The sequence below is a fragment of the Pagrus major genome, chromosome 22 (genome assembly GCF_040436345.1).
Source record: "Pagrus major chromosome 22, Pma_NU_1.0".
NCBI classification, from domain to species: domain Eukaryota; kingdom Metazoa; phylum Chordata; class Actinopteri; order Spariformes; family Sparidae; genus Pagrus; species Pagrus major.
In genome coordinates, this window is record NC_133236.1 from 9,437,434 (window position 1) to 9,464,087 (window position 26,654).

The window sequence follows — 26,654 nt, forward strand, 5'->3', positions numbered from 1 at the left end:
GTTTGACCAGATTAAACATCGCTGGTTCCGACATCTTAAATGTCAAGATCTGCTGCTTTTCTTTGTCTTTTGTAATTTACAATAAAGTTGCTGAGGATAATCCAACAGCTTTTGTAGAAACTACTTTTTAAAGAAGAAAAGGTAAATTCTTCTTACCTTTACTGTATTGGGTTTTGAAAATGAAGATTTCTTAATTCTTTGTGTATTTTAGGTTAGGTGGAATACATTTAAGCCCTCTTTTATTTATTAATCTAAGGTTAACTCAAATCACAAAACAACCAAAATACAACAATGAAGGGTGGATGCCAGCTGTGGGAATGGAGAGAGAGTGTGTCTGGTGGACTGCCACCAGCTTATACAGTCTTGTAGCTACAGCAGGTGAGCTGAATCTCCACCCACCAGGCTCCTGGAGGGAGGGGCTGCACAGAGCGTCGTCACAGATGTACTGATGGTGCGTTCCATTGCAAGTCGATCAATCTAAAAGCGATCCATTGCATTGGCTCGGAAGAACACGGACGCTCGAACTTCAACTACAGCAGCTGATTTAAGAGTTACACTTAAAAAAAGACAGGACAAGTAGGAATCCTAACGCATGCTCTCAAAGATTCTACTGAGCACTGAGCCACTGAATGAAAGTGAAAATGACGACTACAAAATTGCATTTACGTTTCACAAACAAGCACTATATGATGTAAAAATTGATGAAGAGGTTAAAAGTAATTGATCAGTGTGCGCCGCCATACTGCTGTGATGCCATCTGTGTTTATGTCGGCGAGCTCGGGCTTTGGAACTTGACAATGAATGAATGAATGTCAGTGATAGTTAATTTTACTCTAAAACTATGTACTATATTTGATTTCTTCCTACATGGTAAAATGATTAAGAAACGCTACTTTAATCAGTAGAGTCAACAATACAGTACAATACAGTAACATGCTGACCCTGTTGTACTTTCTCTTTCTGCCTCTCCCAGTCAGCAGAGTTTCCACAGTGGAACATTTCTGCAGAATGAAGGAGGAAGACGAGGAGGAGGAGGAGGAGGAGGAGGAAGAGGAAACATGTTGCTGCCAACTCCTCTGAGACCCCACAGAGCTGCTGCCATAGTGTGTGTGTGTGTGTGTGTGTGTGTGTCCACTATGAAGTGGGAAACTGACATCCTGGCTGGTACAGAGGGGCTTATTTCCACAATGGGAAACTTTACACACATGCCCTCACACACACACACACACACACACACACACACACACACACACACACACACACAAACACACACACACACACACACAAACACACACACACACACACACACACACACACACTCCTGGATTCTCATGGATCTACGAGGGTCAAAATATTCCGTCCAATCATTCCGGCATTTTCCACAAAACTCTTCCAAACCCCAAACAAGCTGCATGGAGATCTCTCCCCCACAACAGTCAGGTTACTGGTTTAAATCCTCCATCTGAACAGGAAACTGGTTCTGCTGAACCCTCAAACATCTCCAGTAGAGCTGCTGAATATCTCCTTCAGTTGTGTTATTAATGTGAACAGACATCTGAATTATTGAATCAACACATCTTTAATAATGTGTTATAACACCCAAACAAGTCATTCCTACCCTTCAGTCAAAGGATTTGAGAAGTCTCTATCTCCACAAGCTTCACTGCTGTGGGTTAAAACACGATGATTGAGAACAGTTGGAAATTCAACATCTGGATAATCACTTAAACCTAATCAGTGTTTCCTTGGCCCAAAGCCCTGCTGACTGAAACACAACCAAAAACATAATGGCAGAGGTGTTTGATTAGATTTTTTTATTAGGATCTTTTTTAAGCCAACTGGGCTTTTCTTCCAAGTTTCATTAAAACATCACCTAAGTGAACCCATGGGTAGCGCGGTGGTGTACTCCGGTTTCCTCACCATCGAAACATGCAAACTCCGTTAATTCTCGATGGTTAACGTAGTTTGCATCGATTGTTTCTTTCAACAATCAAGATAATCTGTCCCAACTTTATGGAGATTTACCCTGAGTGTTTGGTCATCTCTGTCCAACCAGTCTGACCGCGCTCCTCATGAACACAGCTTCATTATTGGCCAACCCACATAATCTAAAAGAGTTCACAGAGAGCATGTCCATGTGATTTGATCCATTTTCATAGTCCACACCTCGAGCTGGGAACAGACAAATGCGAGTTAGGCTGTTGAACTCTCGCAGCTATAAACCAAAGGAGCTCCCTGTTCTTATAAAAGGAGTGTTTTTCATTATGTTCACTGTGAGAGTGCCAGCCTGATGTTAGACAGCGCCATGACCCAGTTTGCATGTTCATCTGGAGACTCAACAGGCCTGTATAGCTGGTTAAATGACTGAAGCGGTTCCTAACTACACTGTGAATGTCACGGTTGAAATATTGTTATTTGCAGCTACATATGTCGAAAACATTTGAACCTAATTTGACTCAGTTTTGAACTTGGCACTGTGTCAACACCTATTAATCTTCAAAACACCAGATCAGTGCTCACACCCCTCACCAGAAGTCACTGAGCTGTCACTGACCAAAAACCCTCTTTTCTTTTCTTATGCAACAGCGTGCAATATGAGCTGCGGACTGACTCTCTCACCTGCATGTGAATGTAGCATCACAGATAAATGCTAAACACTAAAACTGATCTTGTCTGAAGCAAAAATCTGAGATGGTTTGATAAGATTTCATAATGTCCAACATATTAATCATTGAACACTTTGGGGGTTGTTTGATTCTATTTCATTGTTATTATTTTGCTTATTTATGTCGCTATTCTGATATGATGTCTCTGAGACTTTTATTTCAGTGTGACAGCAAACGTGTCATTTTGTCTCAAGCAAGTCCCAAATCATGTTTTATATCCTGCACTCTAACCTGCAGTCTCTGGCTTTTATAAAGAGAATAGAGACGGTATTAGACGGTAGTACCTGTCTCATAATGTTATTATTATCCAACTTATCTAACCTGCTCAATTAAACAAAAATAATAATAATAATAATAATAATAATAATAATTACGAGCTAAAAGTAAAAAAATGTTTTTAAAAAAGTCATAATTTTGTGATTGAAAAGTCAAGATTGATCTCATAATTTCATTTTTTTAACTCATAATTATTTTATGTCACAATTCTGATTGTATCTCATGATTTAGATTTTTACTCTCATGATTTAGATTTTTATTCTTATGATTTAGATTTTTATTCTTATGATTTAGATTTTTGATCTCATGATTTAGATTTTTAATTTGATACTTTAGACTTTTAATCTTATAATTTAGATTTTTTATCTTATAATTATTATTTCACAGGGAACATACAGGCTACATAATATTTTATTTTATTTTTTACCAAGGTTAAGTTTTCATCAGTTGTATCTTGAACTGGCTGCACTGTGGACCATACTAACTCGGAACACTGTACAGGCTGCAGGCTGCAGGCTGATCGGATCGTCCCCCCGTCCCCCTCCTCCTCCTCCTCCTCCTCCTTGCATCATCACCATAACACGGAAGCAGTAGCCGCCTGGAGGAGCGGGAGAGGCGCAGACCCAGGGAGGGAGGTTAGGACAGGTGAAAACAGGCTTAAAGACGAACAGAGACACAGGCAGAAGCAGGTGCAGAGACATAAAGAGACACACAGAGCGAGCATCATGGCGCTGATCCCCTCACAGGTTCTCCGGGTCGCCATCCTGCTGTCTTATTTCTCCATCCTCTGCCACTACAAAGCCTTAGACATGCCGGCACACCAGACCTACGGAGGCAGCTGGAAGTTTCTAACCTTCATCGACCTGGTAGGATTTCACATTTTATCTTAATCTAGTCCCAAACCGGCGGTGAGTTAGCTGAATGAGCTGCAGGGTCGGTGCTTCGTGTTGTGATCAGACTGAAATGATTATTCAGCGTTTCCGCCTCCCTGCCTTTGTTCTTCCGGTGTTTGATTCATCGTTAACATAAAGGAGGTGGTGCAGATGCAGTCATTTACACTTCATTGTGTCTGTGGCTGTATCTGAAGCCACCAACGTGGTTGACTGGTGAGCTCACTGTGTGAACGGCTGAACCGGAACAGGTGTTACGGTGCAGAAGGCTCCCCCGTCATCAGCGGTCCCCCTCAGCGGGAGCGCGCTGCTCGTCCACTGTTGATTGTAACAGCTTTACAAACACATAGAAGCTATGTAGCTTCATGAAATTGATTAATTCTGTCATTAATACAACAAACACATAACACAACTGTCTTAAAGGTGCAATGTGTAAGAATTTTAGTTTAAAACATTCAACAATTGGCTCAAATTATCATCAGAATGTGAAGAAATAAACAGTTTTGACGTTAAGCTGTGCTGAAGTTAGCGTGCTAACCAGTTAGCCCGTCGCCACATTGTACCTCAAGAGGTGATAGTCCGAGAGTAAATAACACCAACACTCCCTGGACTCCTCTGTGCTCCCAGTCCGCACAGAGTCAGCTAGCACAACTGCTAGCTGTGCGATTAAATGAGCTAACTTGCTAACAGCAGCTACAGCTAGCAGCAGTTAGCGGTTGCTCTGGTGATAAGCTACTCCCCATGTAACTTGGTCATTTATACAGCAGTAACACATGTAACAGAGACGTTTTAAGATATTTTCGTGTTTTAGCCTCGCTGTAAAATACATTTATAACTTTGCTTGCTAGCTTAAAATTATAGAATAGTATGCTAAAGTATTTCTGTGCCGTTTTATTTGTGTAGGGGCTCAAGTGTGTGGGCATAAATGACCGAAGGATTTTGGTATTCAACTTTTTCAGAATACAGATAGAGATCTCTTCCAAATATATGCTAGTCAGCACTGGTTACACCTGTTTGTTTGGAGTATGAATTTGACAGGCTAATTCTTATATATTGCACCTTTTTGAATTTTCACTAAACAACACAAACACAAACTGTAAAACTGAAAAAAATATATAAAAAGTGTGTAAAATAAAGTACCATGCTTAAAATTCAAGCTAAAGCTAATTTGGAGCCCTGTTATTCGTATCAACCATGGATGTATATTGAGGCCCGGACACACTGTTGGAGGCAGATTCATTCATTTCATCCCTATGAAAGCTGCCCAGTGGCGTTTTGAAGCCAGAATAGCTCGCCTTCCCAGTTATGAAAATACCCGGATCTTCTGTGTTGTGTAGGCCATGGAGCATCCGGGGTAGAGACTTCCACCGACCGAGCCGGCTAACGTCCGGTTTAGCACCCCAGCTAACTTGAACAGAGAAACTATTCTTTAATCTTGCAGCTCTTCTCGACTTTCCAAAAGTTATCGGACCGCATGGATCAAATTATGATAGTGAAATGAGTCATTTTGCAGGGGTTGTGACGCTTCTTTAACAATGTAAGCTTCTGGGAAAAAAAGTTTTTTTGGCCACAGTGCATCACGCAACGTTGTAATTACATTGTTTGGCTTGTACGAAAGCTGGCTTCAAAGCCTGGTGCTCTTCCTGGGGGCTTGGTCTCATTGAGTTATCCGGATTATAGTATTAATGATTTAACCAGAGTCAGGACTTTTGGGGTTCTGTAAGTTGCTTTGAAATCCATCTAAACTGTTGACATGGAAATAAGTCATTAACCCCAAAACTGCAAAATTCCAGTTTATGGACAGTTAGCTGGAACATGACCAAGACCTTTTACAAATATTTCCAAAATAACTACTGTACTGCTGTTCAAGATAACTTTATCCAGGATTAACAATCAATCTTCAAACTTGTTTCAAACTAACCGAGTTAGCTATATGAGGATAAACAGAAACATGTTAGCTTAGCTTAGTTAAGAAACATTGAAGAACAGCGCCCAGATATCAACACTGACATCAACAATGATGTTTTTAGAAGACTCTGTGTACAAAAAAAATTAATAAAAGCATTTTGTATCATTGCTCTTTATTACAGCTGAATAAGCTTCTCTCTGAAACAGTGGAGGACCGGTTCACATTAGCCTTCAAAACCAGTGTTTTGGATTCTAAATTGAAATTGAATTAGAGACTTTACGCTGTAATGACGGATACAGTTTGAAGAAGACACAAAGACACACAGCTGACAGTGATCTCAAACAATGTCCACATACATGCGTTCACAAAGAGGGAGTTCTGTTGGAGACTAATTCAGTTAGCCAGTCATTCAGAAACGCAGCTTAACGTCACACAGAGTGAAGGCTGTGAACCAGCCCTGACAAGCCAACTAGTGGCAATGTAAGTTTGGCTGTTTCTTTTTATTTTAGAAGTAATTTATTGTTGGATCACTTTTTCTTCATAACTTGTATGTACTGTTGCTCTGCTGTGTTTACTAGAGACTCTTCTGAAAGCTCAAAATTGTGAGGCATTCAAAACATGAAGACGTGCAGCTCATAATGTCTGAACTTTAGCCTGCTTCTTTAAGCCGCTCGTTGTTGGGGGACATCAGACAAAGATAAAACTTAATCAATGCCAGGTCTGTTGGCAGAGAGTGTTTGTGCATTTTCTTTATCCTGGGGTAGAAGAACAACAATCTGGCTTTTGTTTTGGAAAAGTTTTATTTGTAGTGCAGTGGTTGTAATCTGTAAATGAAAACAAAAACGGCAACAACAATAGTCACATAAGAGCTACAGCTTACACTTTATTTCATTATTAATCTGCAGATTATTTTCAAGATTAATCATTAAGTTCCTAAAATATAAAAAAAAATGCCAAAAGAAACACTATCTCATCACCAAAGAGCCATCTTCACGTTTCTTCTTTTTTCTTCAGCCAACAGTCCAAAACCCAAAGACTCTTCATTTACTGTCATAAATGAGGAAGAAAAGCAGCTAATTCTCACATTTAAGAAGCTGGAACCAGCAAATGTTTGACATTTTTGCTAGAAGAATGACTGAAACGATTAACTGATTATCAAAAATTCATTTTCTTTTGATGAATTAATCAACTAATCTCACAAAATCACAACAATTGTATTCGATATGCAATTTTTTGTTATATACTTATTATGTTTAGTGACAAGTAACAAGTCATATGTAATTATGTAACTAATATATAGATTGATCAACATAGCGGTGATTAATTTAAGGCCTGTTTAAAGCAGTGATTTCAAGGTAAACTGTAGCATGAAACCTGGCGGGTATCTTACAGTTTATATTTATATTATATATACGATATTGAATTCTACTGTTTTTGTATCATTAAAAAAATATAGTTTTTATCAAGTTTCATGTCTGTCAGGACATAATATTTTGTGAGTTTATAACAAAGCATTTGTTAAAGCAGAGAACCCTTCTGTTTTCGTTCCTTTAATGATTTTTCTAACTAATAATATTCAAATTAATTATGGTACCTGACCCCCTCAATGTCATACCATGGCAACCCTCGACAAAATAATTCCCTGCCGACCTGTGTGTGTGTGTGTGTGTGTGTGTGTGTGTGTGAGCGTGAAAAACAGCTGTGTCATATTTTCCACATTAGAGCTCTCCTCCTGGTTAACTGTGCTGTTAATGACCTGTACACACCAGCAGCCAGGAAACACACATGGCTACAACATCTGGCTCTTCATCATACTGTGTGTGTGTGTGTGTGTGTGTGTGTGTGTGTGTGTGTGTTACTCTATGAACACGTGCAACATAAGCCCTGTAAATAAATGCTACGCCGACACTGAAACAGACATGATTGCTTGAGATCGATTTCACAAATGCAGGCACTTAAACTGTGAACGTTGAGCCTCGTCGCTAGCCGAGTACTTCATAGAAACCCATTATTTTTGTAGCAAGAAAGCTAATTCAGGCAGGTATTAGACATCTGCGCATATTTCAGTTGATAGACAAGCAACACACATGTCAAGAAGGGTACCAGCTTAGTATTTTTAGTCAATACTCGTACATAATTGGCTGATAATCAGCATCCGATAGCTTTAAAGCCTAAATGTCTCCAGCGTGCAGCCGTCCACACATCCAGGGAGCGACACGTGATACTCCCAGTGGAAGATGAAAGGAGAGAGGGGAGAGATGGATGTGTGCATCTTCGCCATCTTTCTCTGGTAAAGAAGGTCAGATCCATCACTGTGAACATATTGATGTGAGTGTTTCATTCCAGTGAAGGAGCTGGTTTCTCTCTCGCTACAGTTCCCTAAATGCCCCACAGCTCCGTCTGAATCTGAGCGTTAGAGATCCATGATGTAAGTAACGTATTTATGATGTGTTTGTTGGCATGGATACCCAAACTGGATTAGTATTTTTATATAATCTCACACTGATGAATAAGTGTCGACTCCAGATGTGGACAGTGTTACATCATGTCCAGGTACTTCCAGCAGCTGCAGGAGGTTATCTGCTGCATTTTAAATGAACCTGGTTGGGAGTCAAGTGCAGGTTATGTTTGGCATTCAAGTGGTTTAAGTTTGAGAACACTGTTGCTAGGTGACGGGCAATAAAATGGAAATTGCTTTGCTCCCATTGAAAGACGGCAAATGATTTTGTGTTTATTGGATTTTAGAATTAAGATAAGGAAGAAAAAAAACTGATTGAAAATGTAAAAAAAACTGGGCTCCATTGGGTCTGTGATAAAAAAAAATGTGTATGTCAGCATACTGTGTGACTTTCTGTGTAAAAACTGCAGACAGGAGCCCAACTAAAGGCACTAATATTCTGATTTTGTCTTGGAGCCATGATGAAGACCTAATTGTCAAAACATGTTGGCTTTTTTAATGTCAATAAAGACTTTTTCTTGATATTTTCTTTTTTGGAGTGCCAGGATTGTCTTTGGAATCAATAATCTGATTTATTCAAAGGTGGTCAGTGGAGAAGTGATATGACATGAAGGGGGGAGAAACAGAGGGGGAGTGGTGTGTGTGTTTAACCACTCGGTCAAGGTTTCACCTCCAGTACAAAATCTGTCAAGCATCTGAAACATGACAACACATCATAAGTCATGATGAGCTTTTAAGTCTGGGCTTATATCCAGAACCTCGAGGTCGGTTCCTTTGGAGATCATCTTGTCGGAACAAGCGAGACTCATGGTAGCCCTGCCATGAATTTTATCAAATCTAAGAATCTGAACAAAAACAGTATGAACAAATCAGGTTAATAGTTAGAAGCTGACATTAAACGCAGCACAGTGCATGCACAATGGCTCATTTATATTGGGCTCTTACATGCTTCAGCACAGTCCACTACCACCTCCACTCCACTGCTGCCAATAAACTACTAACAGCAGAGCTAAAGATGAAGGTAATGTAGGCAAACTTGGCGTAGGGTGTCACAACTGCCCCCAACATCATTTTCCTTTTAAAGAAAAATCAATACTTAGTCAGACGATGGACACTAAACTGCTGTAGGTGTCTGCTCCGTGCACCAGCAGAGTAGCAGGAGTCACATTTCACTTGTGACGAGAGTAAAGACAGTTGTCTGAAAAAGCGATGGCGGAGGATTTGCTGTCAAAGTGAAAAGCAAAAGCGTCTGTTTGGCAATATTTTGGATTTAAACCCAGTGCTAATAGGGAACATGATAACATTAATGAAGGGAAAGGAGTTGGTTACTTCATTGAGAAGTTGGTGGTGTGCAGCCTGTCGCCTGCAGCTCCTCATCAAACAACTCCTTCTTGTCCAAAAGTCACGCAGACTGAATAAAACTGCTCCCTGACATATTTAAAATTGATCGCTGTCAACAAATGCCAAAAGTGACTGTTGTTTTGCTCTGTAGATGCATTTATGATGAACGACAGCACTGCTAGACTCACCCAACACATTGTATTTCCTGTGACTAGCCTACTTCAAAATAAAAGTTAACTTCTGTTTCACTGTTTAAATGCTTTTAGGAAATGTCCAGTTTGCATCATTAGTGAATTAACACATCGTTCTACGAGCGTATTTTCTTGTGAAAAGCCGGTGTATCAAGTATTTCCGGTGTTGTCACGAGCTTATTAGTTGGTTGGAAAATGTCATCATGGCTGCAACCCGAAGAGGATATTTCTTTTTGTCAGTCATATAAAATGCATCCTCTCTCTCACTGAAAAGTTGAGTCAATGAAGGCTGTGCTTCAGTAGGTCATGAACTAATGTTAGCATAGCAGTAGCTAAAGCTGGAAAGACAAAAAGCCTGGTTTGCTGGTCCTGCTGTAGCTCCTCTGCCTCTGGTAGAAAAGAGATAGAAAGCAGGCGTGCTGTCGGAGCGAGTTTGGTAAATTCTACATCAGAGCGCAGACGACAAGACGAATCTGGTTGATCGGACTGACAAATTGGTGGGCTGCAGCGTTTTAACTCCACCTTTTAGCATCAGATTAGTGTTCTAGTTGTCTCAACAGAAGGGTAACAGAGAAACAAGACATCAAGGGACAGTTCCTTTAGTACCATCCACAACTTTTGAAGATAGAAACGCAAAAATCATTTTAATGTGTAACAAACTCAACTGAGCTGAACCTGGTAGACGAGGCTACACTAAAAACAGTATATCGGTACATATTTAGTTTTGGATAAAGGTGTTGTTAAACTGAACTGGAGCAAATTCTAGTGAGAAGTGTAACTTTTAGTCCATGCAACGACAGAAGTGGAGGCCAGGATTTTTACTCTCAAAGATGAGTTCAACTTGAGTGCAAAATGTGCACTTATCCTGTGAATTTATGACTCCAATTCATGATCATGCATCAATAATTAAAAAGCAGTAGAATATAATAAAACATACAGTTCCTGGTAAGTTCTGCGGTGAGTCAAATGCTGAGCTTTTACACAAACGCAAGCACATTGCCAGCTAGCGGCGCCTAACATCTGTACAGTGTGTCGGTATGTGGTGAATAAAGACCACAGAAGATTGAAGCCAGTGTTTCCAGCCCTCTCCTGTGTCGAGGATGTTGAAACTACTTGTATGAAATTACTGACTGAAGCAGAAGGAGGCGAGGCAGGTTAAGGAAAAGTGGATACACCACGAAATGTAATGATTGCTGTGATTGCAGTGCAGCTTTAATGTCTTGACTGCCCTCTCTCATCACGATCGTCTCCTCCTCTCTCAACTCTTCATCTTCTGCTTCCCTCTTTCTCCCTCTGAAAAATGTGCCGTCTAAGCTCCGTCCCCCCTCCGCTCCGTCTCTTTTGAAGTGTTTGTCATGCGAACGAGCTGTGAAAGAGCTTGCTGAACTCTCTCTCGGTGTCTCTCCGCAGGTGATCCAGGCAGTGTTTTTCGGAGTGTGTGTCCTGATCGATGTGTCCAGTCTGCTGACTAAGGGAGGCGACAGCAGGGAGCAGGAGCGCCAGCTGAGGAAGCTGATTGGCCTGAGGGACTGGATGATGGCTGTGCTGGCCTTCCCTGTCGGAGCGGTGAGAGGATGAATGGATGGATGGATGCGAGCAAACGCGCATATACACACACACAAACACACAATAGCCTGAGGAAGGATCAGCCTGGCTTGCAGGAATCAAAGGCCTGACTTGTGTATTTGCAGGATAATCAGCTCTCTCTCTTGCTCCCTTTCTTTCTCACCCCTCTCGATCCCTCTGAAGTGTGACCCAAATGTTGATTCAGGAGGATTTTCCTCTTTGATCAGACACAAAAAACATTTGTCAAATCAGCATGTGGATGTCACGAGTGTCGGCTGTGCTACATTTAAACTTAAAGATTCCCCTCGTATTTGCCGGGGATAGACATCACAGAGGAATCCTTGTCTTCTTCCGTGTGTCGATGACTGAACATTAATGCCCAATTCCAATGTCCACACTCACAGACTCACGGGTTTTAAGGCGGGTTTGCTGCTGAATTTGCAAGGGCTAAAAGCTGTTCTACTGTCAAATTGTCAAGTACATGATGAGTGCTCTCTTGCAGACATTTGAGGCCTTAATGACACTTTTCACAAGTCCGCATTTATGCAGACTTTGCTTTAGGTAATAGCCCACAGCTCATATTATGGGAAGATATTCAGCATTTTTCCGATTATCGGTGTCTGTGATTTTTCTGTCAGATTGACGACAAAATGAACTCTGATGCAACATCCTCTCACACAATGTCCCGCCCACAACGATATCTGATTGTGACGTAACACGTCACATGAATAGCCTGAATAATCTGAATCTGCAAAGTAACTAGTTTATCAAATACATGTATGTATGTGGAATGGAAGTGTAAAGTAGCAGAAAATGGAAATACTCAAGTAAAGTACCTCAAAAATTTTATTTATGAACAGTACTTGAGTAATTCATCACTGGTTGTTCTAAATTTTGATTTTTACTGAAAATGAATATCGGTCCCAGATATAAATTTCAGTCTCTTGATTTCTAATAATCGGTATCAGCCCTGAAAAAGCCATATCGGTCGACCCCAGTTCATCTCATTGTGACGTTAAACACAGGGTTAGTTGGGGAAGCCTAGAAGCGTAAACAATAGGATAAAGAGAAAGTTTTCATGTAAGTGTATGTTGGCTTAAAAAGTAGGTTTTAAAGGTTATTCTTGACCTTGGAAACAATCTCACAACAAGGTCCATTTAATGGCTGTTCTGGAGCTTTTGGTCCTATCACATGATATTCATCAGCAAATGAACAATGCAGATTTGTTGCTCATCTCTGTATTGTATTCTTTCACACACATATGGGAATTTGGTTGGAAGTTCAAATGAAGAGATAATCAGTGTCTTGGATAATTCAGGTTATCACTAGGGCTGCACGATATGGTCCAAACATGATGACTACATACAGAGAAAGGATGTTGAATCAGAGCCAAATTGGCACGATTTTAAAGTATAAATTTAGTGGCAATTGGACACAAAAACCACATAATTGCGATGCTTGGCTGAAGCACTAGAAATGTAATCGGATGACATACTGACCACTGCAAAAAAGAGATAAACATGAACTCCACTTCTTCTTTACAGGCTCAAAAAAGGCACCTCCTGTCATGTTATTTTGCACCTCCACACCTCACAGTTCAGTGGATAATATTGCACGGTGTGTTATGGGTAGATTGTGACCTCACTGTTGGCCAATGAATAACTTGTAGAACGAAAAGTTCTGGGTTTTGGACTTTAGGTGAAACATAACGAGGAATTTGGTCACCTAAAGCAAATCAAACAAATAATCAAAAAATGAAAAACTAGTTTGATGGTGTTAAATGTTGGTAACAGTAACATATCCAGTGCAAGTATCTTCAGTGTCAACATACCGATCAGTGAGGACCTCCAGCAGCTCACATCAGTAGGGTCTAAGTTCAATCTGGTTGTGAATAAACAGAACAGAGGAAACTGTGTCGAGTCGTCCTCTGCTGCTTCAGACAGTCAGACGGTGACCTCTGTCCGATCCTCGGGCTGTTCTCATAACGCTTGCAGACTGAGCTCACATGGTCCTGCCTCACACACACACACACACACACACACACACACACACACACACACACACACACACACACACACACACACACACAATTTTATTCAAGATTTCAGTTGGCACGGTGCCCTCTAGCTGCCGCACTGAGGCACTTGGATGGCTGTCTGACTGCAAGCATATCCTAGGTTTCGACACACACGTGTACACACACACACACACACACATACACAGACTAATCAACCGCCCCGAGCAACCAGAGTGCCAGTGAGATACTACATTCTCTCTGACACACACACTTGGACACACACACACCTATAGAAGCCGTCGGCTGGCATGGTGCCGTGTGTGTGAGTTGGGCACAGAGTTCAGTTTACACACAGCACAATAGACATGATTATCACCACAGCTAGTGTCTGGAAACCCAGCCTGACTGATATGGAAAGAGTGTGTGTGTGTGTGTGTGCGTGTGTGTGTGCTTGAATATGTGTGTGTCACTTATATGCATGCATGAGTTTGTAGGTGCATATATCACAGGTGTATGTACATGCATGTACATATGGGCATCTCTTTTGTGTAGGGCAGTGTGGAAAGTAGAGGAAGTTTGTGTGTGTGTGTGTGTGTGTGTGTGTGTGTATGTGTGTATGTGTGTATGTGTGTATGTGTGTGTGTGTGTGTGTGTGTGTGTGTGTGCGCGCGCGCGCGTGTATGTGTGCGTGCGTGTGTTTCCTGCCTCCTCCGGCCTGTTGAAAGCAGAGAACTCGCCGGTCAGGGTACAATGGTGGGGGTTGGTTCAGATGCCTCGAACTGGAACCCAGATGACGGTCAGGTAATTCCACCCCTGTCCTGCAGAACATGGTCTGGCCCGAGTCCAAACAGTCTGCTGGAGATACATTAGACCGGGAGTTTGTTAGCTTATGGTGCGTTCAGGACACGTGGGACGGAAGGTGACCGCAACAGCCGAGTCTATCATCGGGATGTCCTGGATACTCAGCTTGAGGCCTCGTATGCCAGCTGGCCCTGCGTGTGCAAAGAGAAATAACAAGACTAAACATCTGTAGTCATGCTAGTGCTTCTGTGAGGCTATTATACTCTTTACACACCACAAAATAGCATTATTAGATGGATTTAAAATGGAGGGACAGTGTAAATCTTCACCACGAGTGTAAAGTTTTACCATTATCTGCATTGTTGATTAATCTGTAGATCATTTTCTTGATTAAATCATTACTTGTTTGATCTATAAAGTGTCAGAACAAGGTGGAAAATGTCTTGTTTTGTCCACAACCCGAAGATATTCCATTAACTGTAATGGAGGATGTAAACCAGTAAATATTCACATTTAAGAAGCTGGAATCAGAGAATTGTAACTTTTTTTTTTTTTTTTCAGAAAACTGCTATAAAACAAATAATCGGTTATCATAATAGTAATTGCACGTATATACGAAGTACAATGTGCATTGAAATGAAGATGATGCTCAGTTACAGTTCAGGGGATTAACAGTAAAAGCAGTAAATGGATAAAATAGCATAAAATTAATTTAAAATTAATTACTTGGTGGTACATTAGCATGCTAACATCTAATATTGTATTAAATGTAAGCAGACAACATGCAATCAGTGCGTCCCATTTACCTCTGAAGTCAGAAGTCAAAGCTGGGAATGACGTCATCCCGAAGTTGACCCCATTCCAGTACAAGAAGGTCGGAAAACCAGTTCCAGCCAGGTTAGCCAATCCGGACTGTTTTAATGAGACAAAAATGAAAGAAGATATTCTCAGCTGTTGATGTTTGGAGCAGCTTGGATTTTGGTGTCAGGGTTGGTGAGGTTTTCAGATACAATGAGCTTTTCAACCCAAGGCTGCACAGATTTAACTTGATTGTAAATGTGTTTGTGTGCAAAGTGTGCAAGTTATCAATTAAAACAACGCAAACAAATTGTCAAAAATTGTATTGAGTATCGATTTTTATTAATTTCTACATGTTGCTGCATACTTAATGTAGTGTTTTGTACAGCTGCATGTCGTTGACGTGTGTTGAATGAGGACTCTAGTGAACTAGTCTGCTAACTTTGTTTTTTCTCTCCGTCTCTCTCTAGTTTGTGGTGTTTACATTCTGGACTCTCTACCTGTACGACAGAGACCTGGTCTACCCCAGACTACTGGACAACTTCATCCCTCAGTGGCTCAACCACGGCATGGTGAGTCTGAGTTTTAATGAGTTATAATTAGACGCAGCTTCAGGCTCAGCTGACTCTCTACCACTACGGTCCAGTACATGACTGGTATCGCTGCCAACGGTGCACCAAGCTTCCTGTTGCAGAAATGCATTTTTTAGTGACCAGAGCTCTTGATTTACCGGTCAGTGAACTTTGCAACCAGTGACGTCCTCAAATGTCTTTAAGAAACTGGAATCTTTAGACATACAAGCAGAAACCAATAAATTATAGGATAATCATAATAATTGGTTTAATCGATTAATTGTTGCATCTGGAATGTAAAATAAGTCCTGCTTGGATCATTACTCATGTCATTGGGACATAACCTCTGTAAAGTGTTTGATAAATCTTATCAGTGGTCAGAGCCGGTGCTGGTGAACCTCTGGATTTGAATAGAGTCAGCGGCGGGTCGCTGGCTTTGATTTGCCATCAAGAGGAAGTGGGTTTAATCTAATGTTTAGACAGGGACCGACACGCTGCGCACATGTCGACTGATAACACCGTCAGCTGTATGTGTGTGTTTATATCGCCTGTCAGATAGTCAGAAAATGTTCCAGCTCTTTGTCTGCAACATGCAAAACGTCCCCATGAAGCTTCCTTCTGCCAGAACAGCATCCACAGAGTGTGTGTGAGGTGAGGCGGAGTGTGTTTCGGTTAAAAACTGATAATTCCCGTAATACAACTTGAAGTGAAAGAGACAAAGACAGTGGGTGTCTGTTTGTCTCTCTTCCTGTACTCCAGAAGATGATGTAAGAGCTGAGTGGTTGCTATGGCGGCGTCGCCAAGGACCAAAACAACCAGAACATCACCAACGGCCATGTTTCTGTGTGTGTGTGTGTGTGTGTGTGTGTGTGTGTGTGTGTGTGTGAGAAAGGGAGAGAGAAAACGTGAGGAAGCTTGTGCATGCGCCTTTGTGAAAGATTGCGTGTGCATATGTGTGTGTGTGTGTGCACGAGTCGAGTCCTGTTGTAAATATTTTGCGGTATACCATGGTATCACTGTTGTTTGTCTACACCAGCTGCCACGGCAACCGTGTCGCCATTCCCATTGGAGGAGGGAGGGGCTGAGTGATGTAGAGGGAGGGAGAGGAAAAAGATGTTTTAATAAATTTGTTCAACAGTCACCACAATAAAGTAATTGAAAGTGAGTCACTGGTGGTTTATAGACTTGTTATTGATTTATTATTATCTATAATACTGATAACTGAGCTCATGGCTTTATTGTTTCACACAAAACGAAGTGAAGAACTTCTGTAGTTTTAGTTCTTTGGTTAAAGTTAACCTTATTTTTCCCTCCCTGTGCATCTTGATGCATCGCTACTGTTGCTATGCAGAGAGCTAAACACACAAAAGTTGAAGCAGCTGTAAGACTGTAAAAATTGACACCGACAACAAGTTCAGTGATTATGATTGCAAATCAGAAAAAGATGTCACAGAGAAGAGTTGAACCAAACATTGTCCTGGAAACGCCCAATCCAGTAAATCAGTTTGTATCCTTTGAAAGGTTCTGAGCTGTCAGAAGCTCTGTAAGTGCTTCTGTCATTGATCTATAGCAGTTTGAACAAACTGAATTATTGATTTATTTATCTCACCTAAGCTTTTTAATGCAAAAATAAGCCTGTAGATGACCTGTAATTGCCCCTTTTAACTGGGAAACACAATGGGTCCTCATCATATAGTCTTACATGGCCCAAGTTCAAATTTAACAACAATATCACTGAAAAATGATTACTTAACACTTGTGTATCGAAGGAAATATTCAGGCGCCTAGGGAAAAAAAGCCATTTTATGACCTCAAAATACCCCTGCCTGAGAGTAACAGGAGCATTAAACTCATTAATATTCCTTATTTCCCTGTTTACACTAACTTTATGCATATAAAATAGTCAAAACAAATGCTTAGGTGAAAAAAAACTTGCATAATTTCCAAGTTTAGAGCTTTAAAAACTGATATAAACTATATATTACTGGATTTGAAATCTCATCGGCTACATGATGCATCAACTATCTGGAGGCTGGCGTGTAAGTGGCTCAGGAGAGAGGAGAAAGAAGAGCGAGTGGGTCAGTTGCAGGCTCTAGGGCGGGCATAGAAGCTCATATCTGCTCAAATGAGCTGATTGCCATTTTGTTACCATTGAATTATGGATTACTGTGTTTTTGACTAAATATGTGAGTTAAATGGATGTAGTGGACATTTGGGAACAAGACCGATTGAGTCTGAGTTTGATGCACTAGGGAAACACACGGATGCTTTATTGGTGAGTTGAAAAAACTTTGTACATGCTAGTTTGATAGCTTGTTGATTGCACCTTGCTTATGCTGTTTTAGCTTGAAATGGTTTGCATGAGTAGAATCATGATAATCTAACCTTTGCCACGATGTATGGCTTGACTGTACAGTGAAATGTAGCCGTTATTTTCTTACCTGTGTTTTTAAAGTTTGGCGAACTAGCCGACAGCCCGCCTGAGCAGTTAAACTAGAATACTTGTCCCTCAACAAACAAAGTTATCACTAGTGAAACACCAGCATCATAGACAGTGCAACACAGACAATGTAAGGCGTGCGAACAACTTGTGTTCGTGGATTTTGAGTCTCCGGCTTCATTTCCGCCTTAAATTGGCCATAAAGTTTATTTAAACCTCGAAAACCTTTTTCCCAGCTGTCTAACAAGATCCGTATCTGCTCGCTCCAACACGTCATTGAAACTTTGCTGTTTGATATTTAAGCCAGAGACATCTTATTTTCATAGCTGCACCATAACATCAAATGGGAATAAGTCAGACGGACACATTTGGTATCTTTGGAAACGTTCGTATCCTCTGAGGAATTTCAAATAAACTTCTGCGGTTTTGAAAAAATGTTTGGCCTCCTAACATGTGATTATAGAGATGAATCCACTGGTGGGGTCTTCAGAGTTTAACAGGTCAGAGTGCAGCAGCTGATGCAGAGCTTGTTGCTCCGTCCCTGCACTGATATGAGGTTTTTAAACTGAACTCCACTTGAACCCTGAAAATCAAATGAAAAGTCTCCTGTTGACATTTTTCTCAACAGTTTTTTAACTTAAGGAGCTTATCATGTCACAGCGGGACAATCCGGTTCCACTTTCTATCAAAAACAGTCTGTGAATTTGTGTCTGCGTTTCAACCTGTCTAAGCCTGCAGAGACACTAAAGCCATTTAATGTCAGTGTTCAGCAAAGAGAGCGTTTCAATATTATTATTGCTTTTTCATAAGTATTTCTTTGGCCTTTTCGGCTTTATTCATATGACAGGACAGGAGAGATGACAGGAGTACATGGGACGCCTGCTTTACCAACTGAACTACCGGGGCGCCCCTATTATTCATTTCTGAGGATGCAAACGGATGCAGGATACGCGAGGCAGCCATCATGTGTACATTGACATGTTGTTAAAAACAGTATATCTCCGTCTAAAAACAACACTGTACAATACAAAAGCAATGGTTTTGCTAGCAATGCATTTCTAGAGACGTGTCTCAGTTGCTGTGTTTACATGGACCCTAATGTCCTACTAATAATCAGAGTAGGCGGCCAATCAAATGCTTTATTTAAACACCTCAGTTAGAAGAGACTGATCCGATCTGGTCTGATCTGAATGAATTTTCAATCAGTTTGAGAGGGGGCGTGTAGTCACTTGATATTCAGAATCCCAAATGCTCCAAACAACAAGTTGTTCAAACGGGTGTTTGAAAATATGAACGAGTCCACCAAACCATGGAGCAAATCAAAAACCACCGGAGAAGTTTGATGGTAGCCTGAATGTGAAAAGTGTATTCACAGATTAAAGTGAATATTCTCAACACAGTAGGAGAAAAAACTTTTTCTTCTGTTATACTTCCGGCAGATTAGACACTTCACAGTGGGTGGAAACACACATCCTTATCGGATCACTTTTTTAGCATCCATATGAACAGTTAAGTTGGAATCACTAATCAGAATGATTTAAATCAGACTGAAAACCTATTGTGTGACCAGCCACTAACTCATTTTTTCTTCATAAACTAAACTAAACTAATCGCTGAAGCTGTAGTGGCTGCCTGTGTAGGAGTATCGAGAGGTTGGTAGTCATACTAGTTCTTTATACACAGTAAGAAATATTGTTATTTTGTATAGAGATACAGAATATACTTGATTACGTACAGTGTTTGGCCAAAAATGTGTCCGTATTGTCAGAACTGTCACCTTTTCCATCCCAATGGAGTCTGAAACCCTGATTTCTTGTTATACAGTTCAACTTTAATGCCTTGCTCAAGAGCAACTCAACAACACGTATTGATATAGAGGACAGGTATTTCTTTTCCCTTTGATTTTGGTGTAGAATCCACAACTCTCAGGTTGAATCCTTTGAATCTATTTCAGTTGTTCAGTGAAAGACATTTGACCCGGTGGACCTGCCCTCGGCCGTGTGACCCCTCCCACCCCCAGCTGTGTATCTCTGCGTGAAATGGTTTGTCCCGTTTTTAGCCCCAGACCACAGGATCGAACCACCGCTGTTTGCCTGAAGAGGGGGGATTTTCCACTGAGGCAAAACGCTGGCTGCTCGGGCTAAAACCGCAAACCTCGGGGGGGGGGGGGGACGAAAAGGGAGACAGAGAGGGAGAGAGAGACAGAAAAGAAGAGAGAGGGAGAGAGGACAATAAAGGGAGAGACCTAGAAACAAAAATAGAGAGACAGCGAGAATAAAGGGAGTATTATTTACGAGCGGCGAGTCCTCTGAACAGAGACTAAACTTAAACACGACCAAGAGACTGGAATTCCACTGAGGCACTCTGGGTAAAAGTGCAGTGTCAGGACGTGTGTGTGTGTGTGTGTGTGTGTGTGTGTGTGTGTGTGTGTGTGTGCAGTATAATGATGGGAGGGAAACCTAGAATTTAAGACCCCAGGAGAGAGAGAGAGCTATTCTGTCCTCCTTTGAGATGCTGTTACTCTTGTTAGTTTGCACATTCCTGGCATCTTCAGTCTGACCTTTTCAAATCTTCAGAGGGAAACCGGAAAGGCCGATTGGTCAAAGTTAGCACAGGACAATACAGTACTGTCCTGTACAGTACAGTACACAAAGCACTGCTGTATCAAGTAGACACAAGTTTGATTTTCCACTTTGAACATCTGAGAGTCGGGAAACTGTCACTGAATGTCTTTAAATGAAGTGACTGTGACACCAGAGTTTGGGAAGATTCAGTGTTTCCCTTCAGATTTGTACTCTGTGAAGTATCGCATATGTTAAATAGCAGACAAACATTAGATGATTATTATTTTTTTGCTATGTAACTCATAAATTACAATAAATTAAGACTCTTTACTCCACAGAGTAGGGCTGTATTGAATATATTTTTTTAATATACTTTCACAAAATATTAACACATTGAGATTTTTGATAAATAATCATCAGTCATGGCTAAGTAGGTGAAGAATAGTATAAGAACAAGAAGAACAGTGTGATAAGTTTTGAAAATTTCATCACTTTACTGTAATGCAGCCTTTAAAACCAGGAGAGTTTATAACAGCAATAAAACGTACGGCATATCGAACAGCTGCGTGATTCTTCATGTGAGAGGATCTGCTCTGACTGTATTTTAACTTTTATTTGTAATTTATTACAGTGTCACTCCTCAACAGGCTGGTTGCGTTTCAGAGTGAAGGGAACCTGTTGCAGACTAGTTTGCAATCCATTCTTTGCACTAAGTTTAAAGTTCTTATTTAATGAGAGTTGTGTGTGTTTCTGCAAAAGAAGAAGTAAACTGCATATTAACCTGTCTGTCCTTTATTAATTCATACTATTCATACTAATAATCAACATAAAATACCAATAAAAAAACTGAAATGTTGTTACAATATAATACGTGTGAGTCCAAAAAATTGGTGAGGATGTACGAGCTCAGATGAAACACACATTCTTTATGTGGTAATGTAACGAGGTGATCGTATGATTACGGCAGGAAACAAAATTGCATAATGGCGCATGAAAATTCATTTCATTTGATTTTGATTTCTTGGTGCAAACATCTGTCTGAGCACATTTTTAACTAATTAAGCTTTTAAGAAGTCAATCCTTTTGTTTTTATGGTGCCAATTCACAGCAAACTTTACCTCATGACACTTTCAAATTGGAGCAGGTCTGGACAATACTCTTCTTTAATTAATTTATTTAGAGACCCAACATTTCCCCCATGAGCAAGCACTTGGCGAGATGTGATGGGGACAAAAAAGGTTGTTCCAAAAAAATGGTGTAAGTGACACCTATGTGTGCGTACCTCTTTGTGATGAAAGCGAGAGAACAAACAGTTTTGTGACTGCAGTGAAAAGACGTTTTTTAAAGGCTTGGAGTGGAAACACATCACATGAGTTGGAAACAATCCCACACAGCCATCACTGGAATCTAATAATGAATCGACACAGAGAACGACAGCAGGAAGGAGTCATTGTCTCCTTTTTAGAAACAATGTAAATGCTGCGACTGCACAGCGATCCTCTCTGACTCAAGGTGAAGCCTCGCCTCGTCGTCCTCGATCAGAGTCAGTGAAAGAATGTAGACACAGTTACTGCAGCGATTATAATGAAATGATTAAAAAAACAATAATACTGGAAGAAGCATGTATTCTCTGAGTGCTTTCTAGTTAAATAAAAAAGAGCCAACAGGACGCATCTGAAGGAGATGTTTGCTGTATGATAAACCTTCTGTAGCTCAGCAGCGTCAAAACAGTCCTCCATCATCTCAAACCAACGATCTGGGAATAATTAACAGATGGAAGAAGTCTCATTGTAGCATAACGAGGCCGACCGGCTCGACTGCTGGAGACAAAAGATCTCGCCCAGAGCGAACAGTCTGACACACACACACACACACACACACTGATCTACAGCTGTGCTCCTGAGAGTGCAAATGAGGTAAGAGGTCTCAACTCTGCAGAGACAGTTACGCCTGTTGTGTGTGCGTTTGTGTGTGTGTGTGTGTGTCTGTAGTTTGTATGTGAGTGCCCCCTAGTGGACAAAGTGTGTAGCTCATGAAGGCACACAGCTGAGTATACATTAGTAACACTCCAGCTGATTATTTTCTGATTTTTAAAATTGATTGAATGCAATCTATAAAGATTGTCTTGTTTTTAACTATTATTAGGGCCATTACTCTTTCTTTCTTCCCCTGAAATAAATAGCTTTTTTTGAGTTGCTCAAGGTGCTCGAAAACTCATGAAACGTTGCACAAAACTCAAACATGGTGGAAATGTACGTATTTGATGGGTTTCGGCCATGGTCGTGGCAAAATGACTCGCTAGCACCACCCAAAATGCAACACCTGGGACAACCTTTAATCAAGTGGCTTTTATTTTCCATTTATTTTCTATCCCAGTTTGTATATTATCATACATTTATAAATATTATATTATATAATTATATATATAAGGTGCATTATGGAAGAATTTCTGTTAACATAAATAACTTCAATGATCAACATAATGTGAAGAAATAACTGCTTTGACATTATGACGATGTATTGTTGCAGAGATATCTACTGAGACTAGCATGCTAACTAGCCAAGCTCCCAGTCCGGACTGCTAGCTGCGTGGCTAACTGAGCCAACTGCGTAATAGCAGCTACAGTTAGCAGCTGATGATGTGCTGCCCCTTGTTTGTTGGGAGTATGAATTCAACAGGTGGCTATATCTTCCAGACTGCACCTTTAATTCTGTGTCTTTTCATGTGAAGCACTCGCTGCATCTAATTTCTTTGTTGTGAAGCCAGTTAAGCTGCATTACAAATACAAATTAATAATAATTTCTGAAAATTCAATTATAAACATGAGAGGGAACATTATTAATGGTTGAGTGTTTATACTGTACAGGTGTGTGTGTGTGTGTTTGTTTACTGCTGTCTGGTGGTGAGTCACAGAAACACTGATGCGTGTGTGGGCGAGACACAGCTTGACAGAAAATAGCAGCACATGCCACGACCTCCATTAAATGTGTTTGTGTGTTTAGACGGATTACACAGGTGTCTATAAACAAACACACTCACATGCTGTATATATAGAGATGAAAGGATTAATGAAAGAGAACAAACTGAGATCAGTAACCTCCAGGTTCAAACCAGAGAGATCTGTCGTTGTACTCAAGGTAACGGTGCATTTCATTTACGTTTAGAAAATGTAGAACTGTTTTTTCTTTTTTCTTTAATTAATCCTCCCCCCTCTTCCCCTTTGTCTCCGTCCCTCTCTCTCAGCACACCACTGTTCTGCCCTTCATCATCATCGAGATGCGGACCACCCACCATCGGTATCCCAGCAGGTCGTGGGGTCTGGCGGCGGTCTGCTGCTTTGGCATTGGATACGTCCTCTGGTACCAAATGTTGCTTCTTTCCAACATTCGTTTTAATTGTTTATGTCAGGTTTGAGTCTTGGTTAAATTTTCAGAGGGAGATTAACGTATTTCCAACCTTGCTTTGTGCATAAATTCATTTTAATTTAGTTTAATCTAAATTTAAAAATGGTTTACTATTAACTGTTGTCCCAATAAACATGTACAAAATATTCTCCGAGTGTATATTAACTTCAACTCTCCATGTCTCCGCCCGCCTGTTCAGGACGTGTTGGGTGCACCAGGTGACGGGTGTGTGGGTGTACCCGGTGCTGGAGCGCATCACTCCCGTGGCTCGGGTCGTCTTCTTCAGCGTGATGACGGCCGTCATTTGCGTTTTCTACACGCTCGGAGAAATCCTCAACAGCTACATCTGGGACCAGTCACACACAGGTACACAATACACACAACTGGCAAATGGTGAATGGTGGCAAATGTTTTTTTCTACAGATTAGAGGATAATTGTGGTTATTTTTAACTTGGACAGGAAATTGTATTACTTGTTATTTTACGTAGTCATATATGTATACTGTATGTGGAAGGTTTATATTGTGTACATAATCTTTATTTTTATTGTATTTTTGTATTTTGCTGGGCTAATCTTTCAAAAAAGAAGTCCTGACCCTACTTCTCACTTGATTTATTACCTCAGTAAACAGTTTCCTGACGAGTTTATGGTCTCAGTCTTCTTCAGTACGGCATGATGTTCATTTAGTAATGAAGGTCCCATTCAGAGTAAAAAAGACGATAAAGCAGCTCCACCCTCTCGTCTCCTCTGGCCCAAAAAAAACAAGATGGTGACAGCCATAATGCCAAACTCGAGGCTCCAAGCAGCCAAAATATCTGGTAAAAATAGCGTGGGCAGATTTCTAACAGGCAGGCACAGAATCAAGACTTGCGCTTGAAACTTGTGCTTCTGAAATATAAAGTCACATGTTCACTTGCTGACTGAAGAAAGTTTGAATCTCTTCCATTCTCACGTACAAGTTGTGCCGTTAATGAACTTTTCTTAGATTTGTAAGTGAGTCTGAAAAGTGATAGAAAGCAGAAGGAGACGAGCAGAAACAGATGAAGCATCTACCGACCAGCCGCCTCCCTCTTTCCCAGGCACACACACACACACACACACACACACACACACACACACACACACACACACACACACACACACACACACACACACACACACTCCCCCATCCATCTGCTCAGCAGGTCAGCAGGTAGCACTCCACCCACACCAGAGAGTGAAAATCTGTGTGTGTGACTTTCTAGACGAGAAGTCTGCAGCCTCCGTCTTCCTCTTAAAATACCTCTCACACACTCACACACGCCTTCACAGTCTGCTAATTTTTTAAAGTTTGCTCCACTTTCTTTCTCTCTTTGTCTCTCCCCCTCAGAAAAGGTCAAAGGTGAGTGATCGTCTCTCGACCGTGCGGGCATCGAAATCGGCCTCAGTCGGACGGAGGAGGACGAGTCGTGCCCCGCCCACCCGGGACAGCACAAGATCGGAAAAACAAGCGACCTCTCCGGAAGTGGAAAAGACCATCGCCTTTGAACTGTTCCCATAACAACGACACACACAACTACAGGAAAACCATCAGATACATGTAAATACAGAAAAAGGTGACGAAGGAAAACTCTTTTCTTTTATTTCCTGGTATTTTTTTTTCTTTTGTTTGTTTTGTTTACAAAATACTAAGCGACCACGTTGTGGACAGTGGACAAAATGTAGAACTACAGGGACAGAATCACTAAAAACAGTATTCATAATCTGCTATGAACTCTTATCAAAGTGAATGAATTCCTTCATAAGCTACTATGAAATAACTGAACAACAATAACATTATTATTATTCATCTTATGAGTCACACGACATGTATTGAAAAAACTAGATGTTGGTACAAAATCAATAAAGTTTGACTGGTAAAATGTTCCCATTAGTCCAGTTTGGATCCTGACTTCTGACTCTGAGTCAGTTCTGCTTTTAATTGTAATGACACATACAGAGTCTCACGTAAGATGAGCAACACGCTGCATCTTCACGAGTTTGACTCACATTGCAAGACGTCACTGCTGTCTTGTTAATTTTGATGAAACGGGTGCGAACACGTGATTCTCAAAGTTCATACGAAGCCTCACGGGATGCTCACATCGAAAACAGTCTGACACTTAAAATACTAGAATAAAAGACGAATAAAATAACTGCATGTGCACGAGGATGTGTGGTGGATCTAAAATACAAATGGAAACAAGAAGAAGGAAAGAAGATGAGAAGTTAAGGAAGACCAGGGAAAAGGAAGGAGAGGGGAGATGAAAGAGTGGAAGGAAAGTAGGGCGTGAAAAATGGGTGACAGAAAACTAGAAACACCGTTTAAACAAATAAAGACAAAAGGAAAGAATCGTAGGAAAATTGTAAAACAAAATTTCTTCTTCATAATCATCCAACCAAAAGAAAACAGCATAAATGGAGGACATTTTAGTGAAAAGTACGTCCCTTACATCATCATAGACAGGACAACAAAACAAGAAATGAACCTCATTCTCAGTTTCACGTCGCTTACACAACAAACAAATCTGTCCTCCTTTGGAAGCCACTGAAAGAAGGACAGGAGGAGGAAGAAACATATAAAAAGGTTGTAGAAAAGGGGTGAGGGGAGGCGAGGAATGGCAAGGAAGGAAAACCGTAAAAGAAAACAAACAATATAAAGGAAATAAGGACGAGGTAAAGGAGATGCATGTTGGCTAACGAGACAGATCAGAGTATAGACTAATTTGTTTAACTGTCCC

The 26,654-nt window shown here is 40.8% G+C and overlaps 1 protein-coding gene across 1 annotated transcript; it reads left to right on the forward strand.

Annotated features, from left to right (window-relative positions):
• Positions 1-3,524: 3,524 nt before the first annotated feature.
• On the forward strand, positions 3,525-25,800 carry aig1 (androgen-induced 1 (H. sapiens)). The gene is made up of 6 exons (XM_073492770.1): positions 3,525-3,808; positions 11,142-11,297; positions 15,384-15,485; positions 23,734-23,849; positions 24,094-24,260; positions 25,265-25,800. Exons 1-6 carry the CDS (start codon positions 3,668-3,670, stop codon positions 25,282-25,284), a joined length of 702 nt encoding a protein of 233 aa, XP_073348871.1. The 5' UTR covers positions 3,525-3,667; the 3' UTR covers positions 25,285-25,800.
• Positions 25,801-26,654: the final 854 nt, after the last annotated feature.

Bases quoted from the DNA above. Each gene is read 5' to 3' on its own strand.
- aig1 (XM_073492770.1), top strand. From the start codon at position 3,668: ATGGCGCTGATCCCCTCACAGGTTCTCCGGGTCGCCATCCTGCTGTCT. The intron at 23,850-24,093 runs GTACCAAATGTT...CCGCCTGTTCAG, and splicing joins GGCATTGGATACGTCCTCTG to GACGTGTTGGGTGCACCAGG. The intron at 24,261-25,264 runs GTACACAATACA...TCTCCCCCTCAG, and splicing joins CTGGGACCAGTCACACACAG to AAAAGGTCAAAGGTGAGTGA.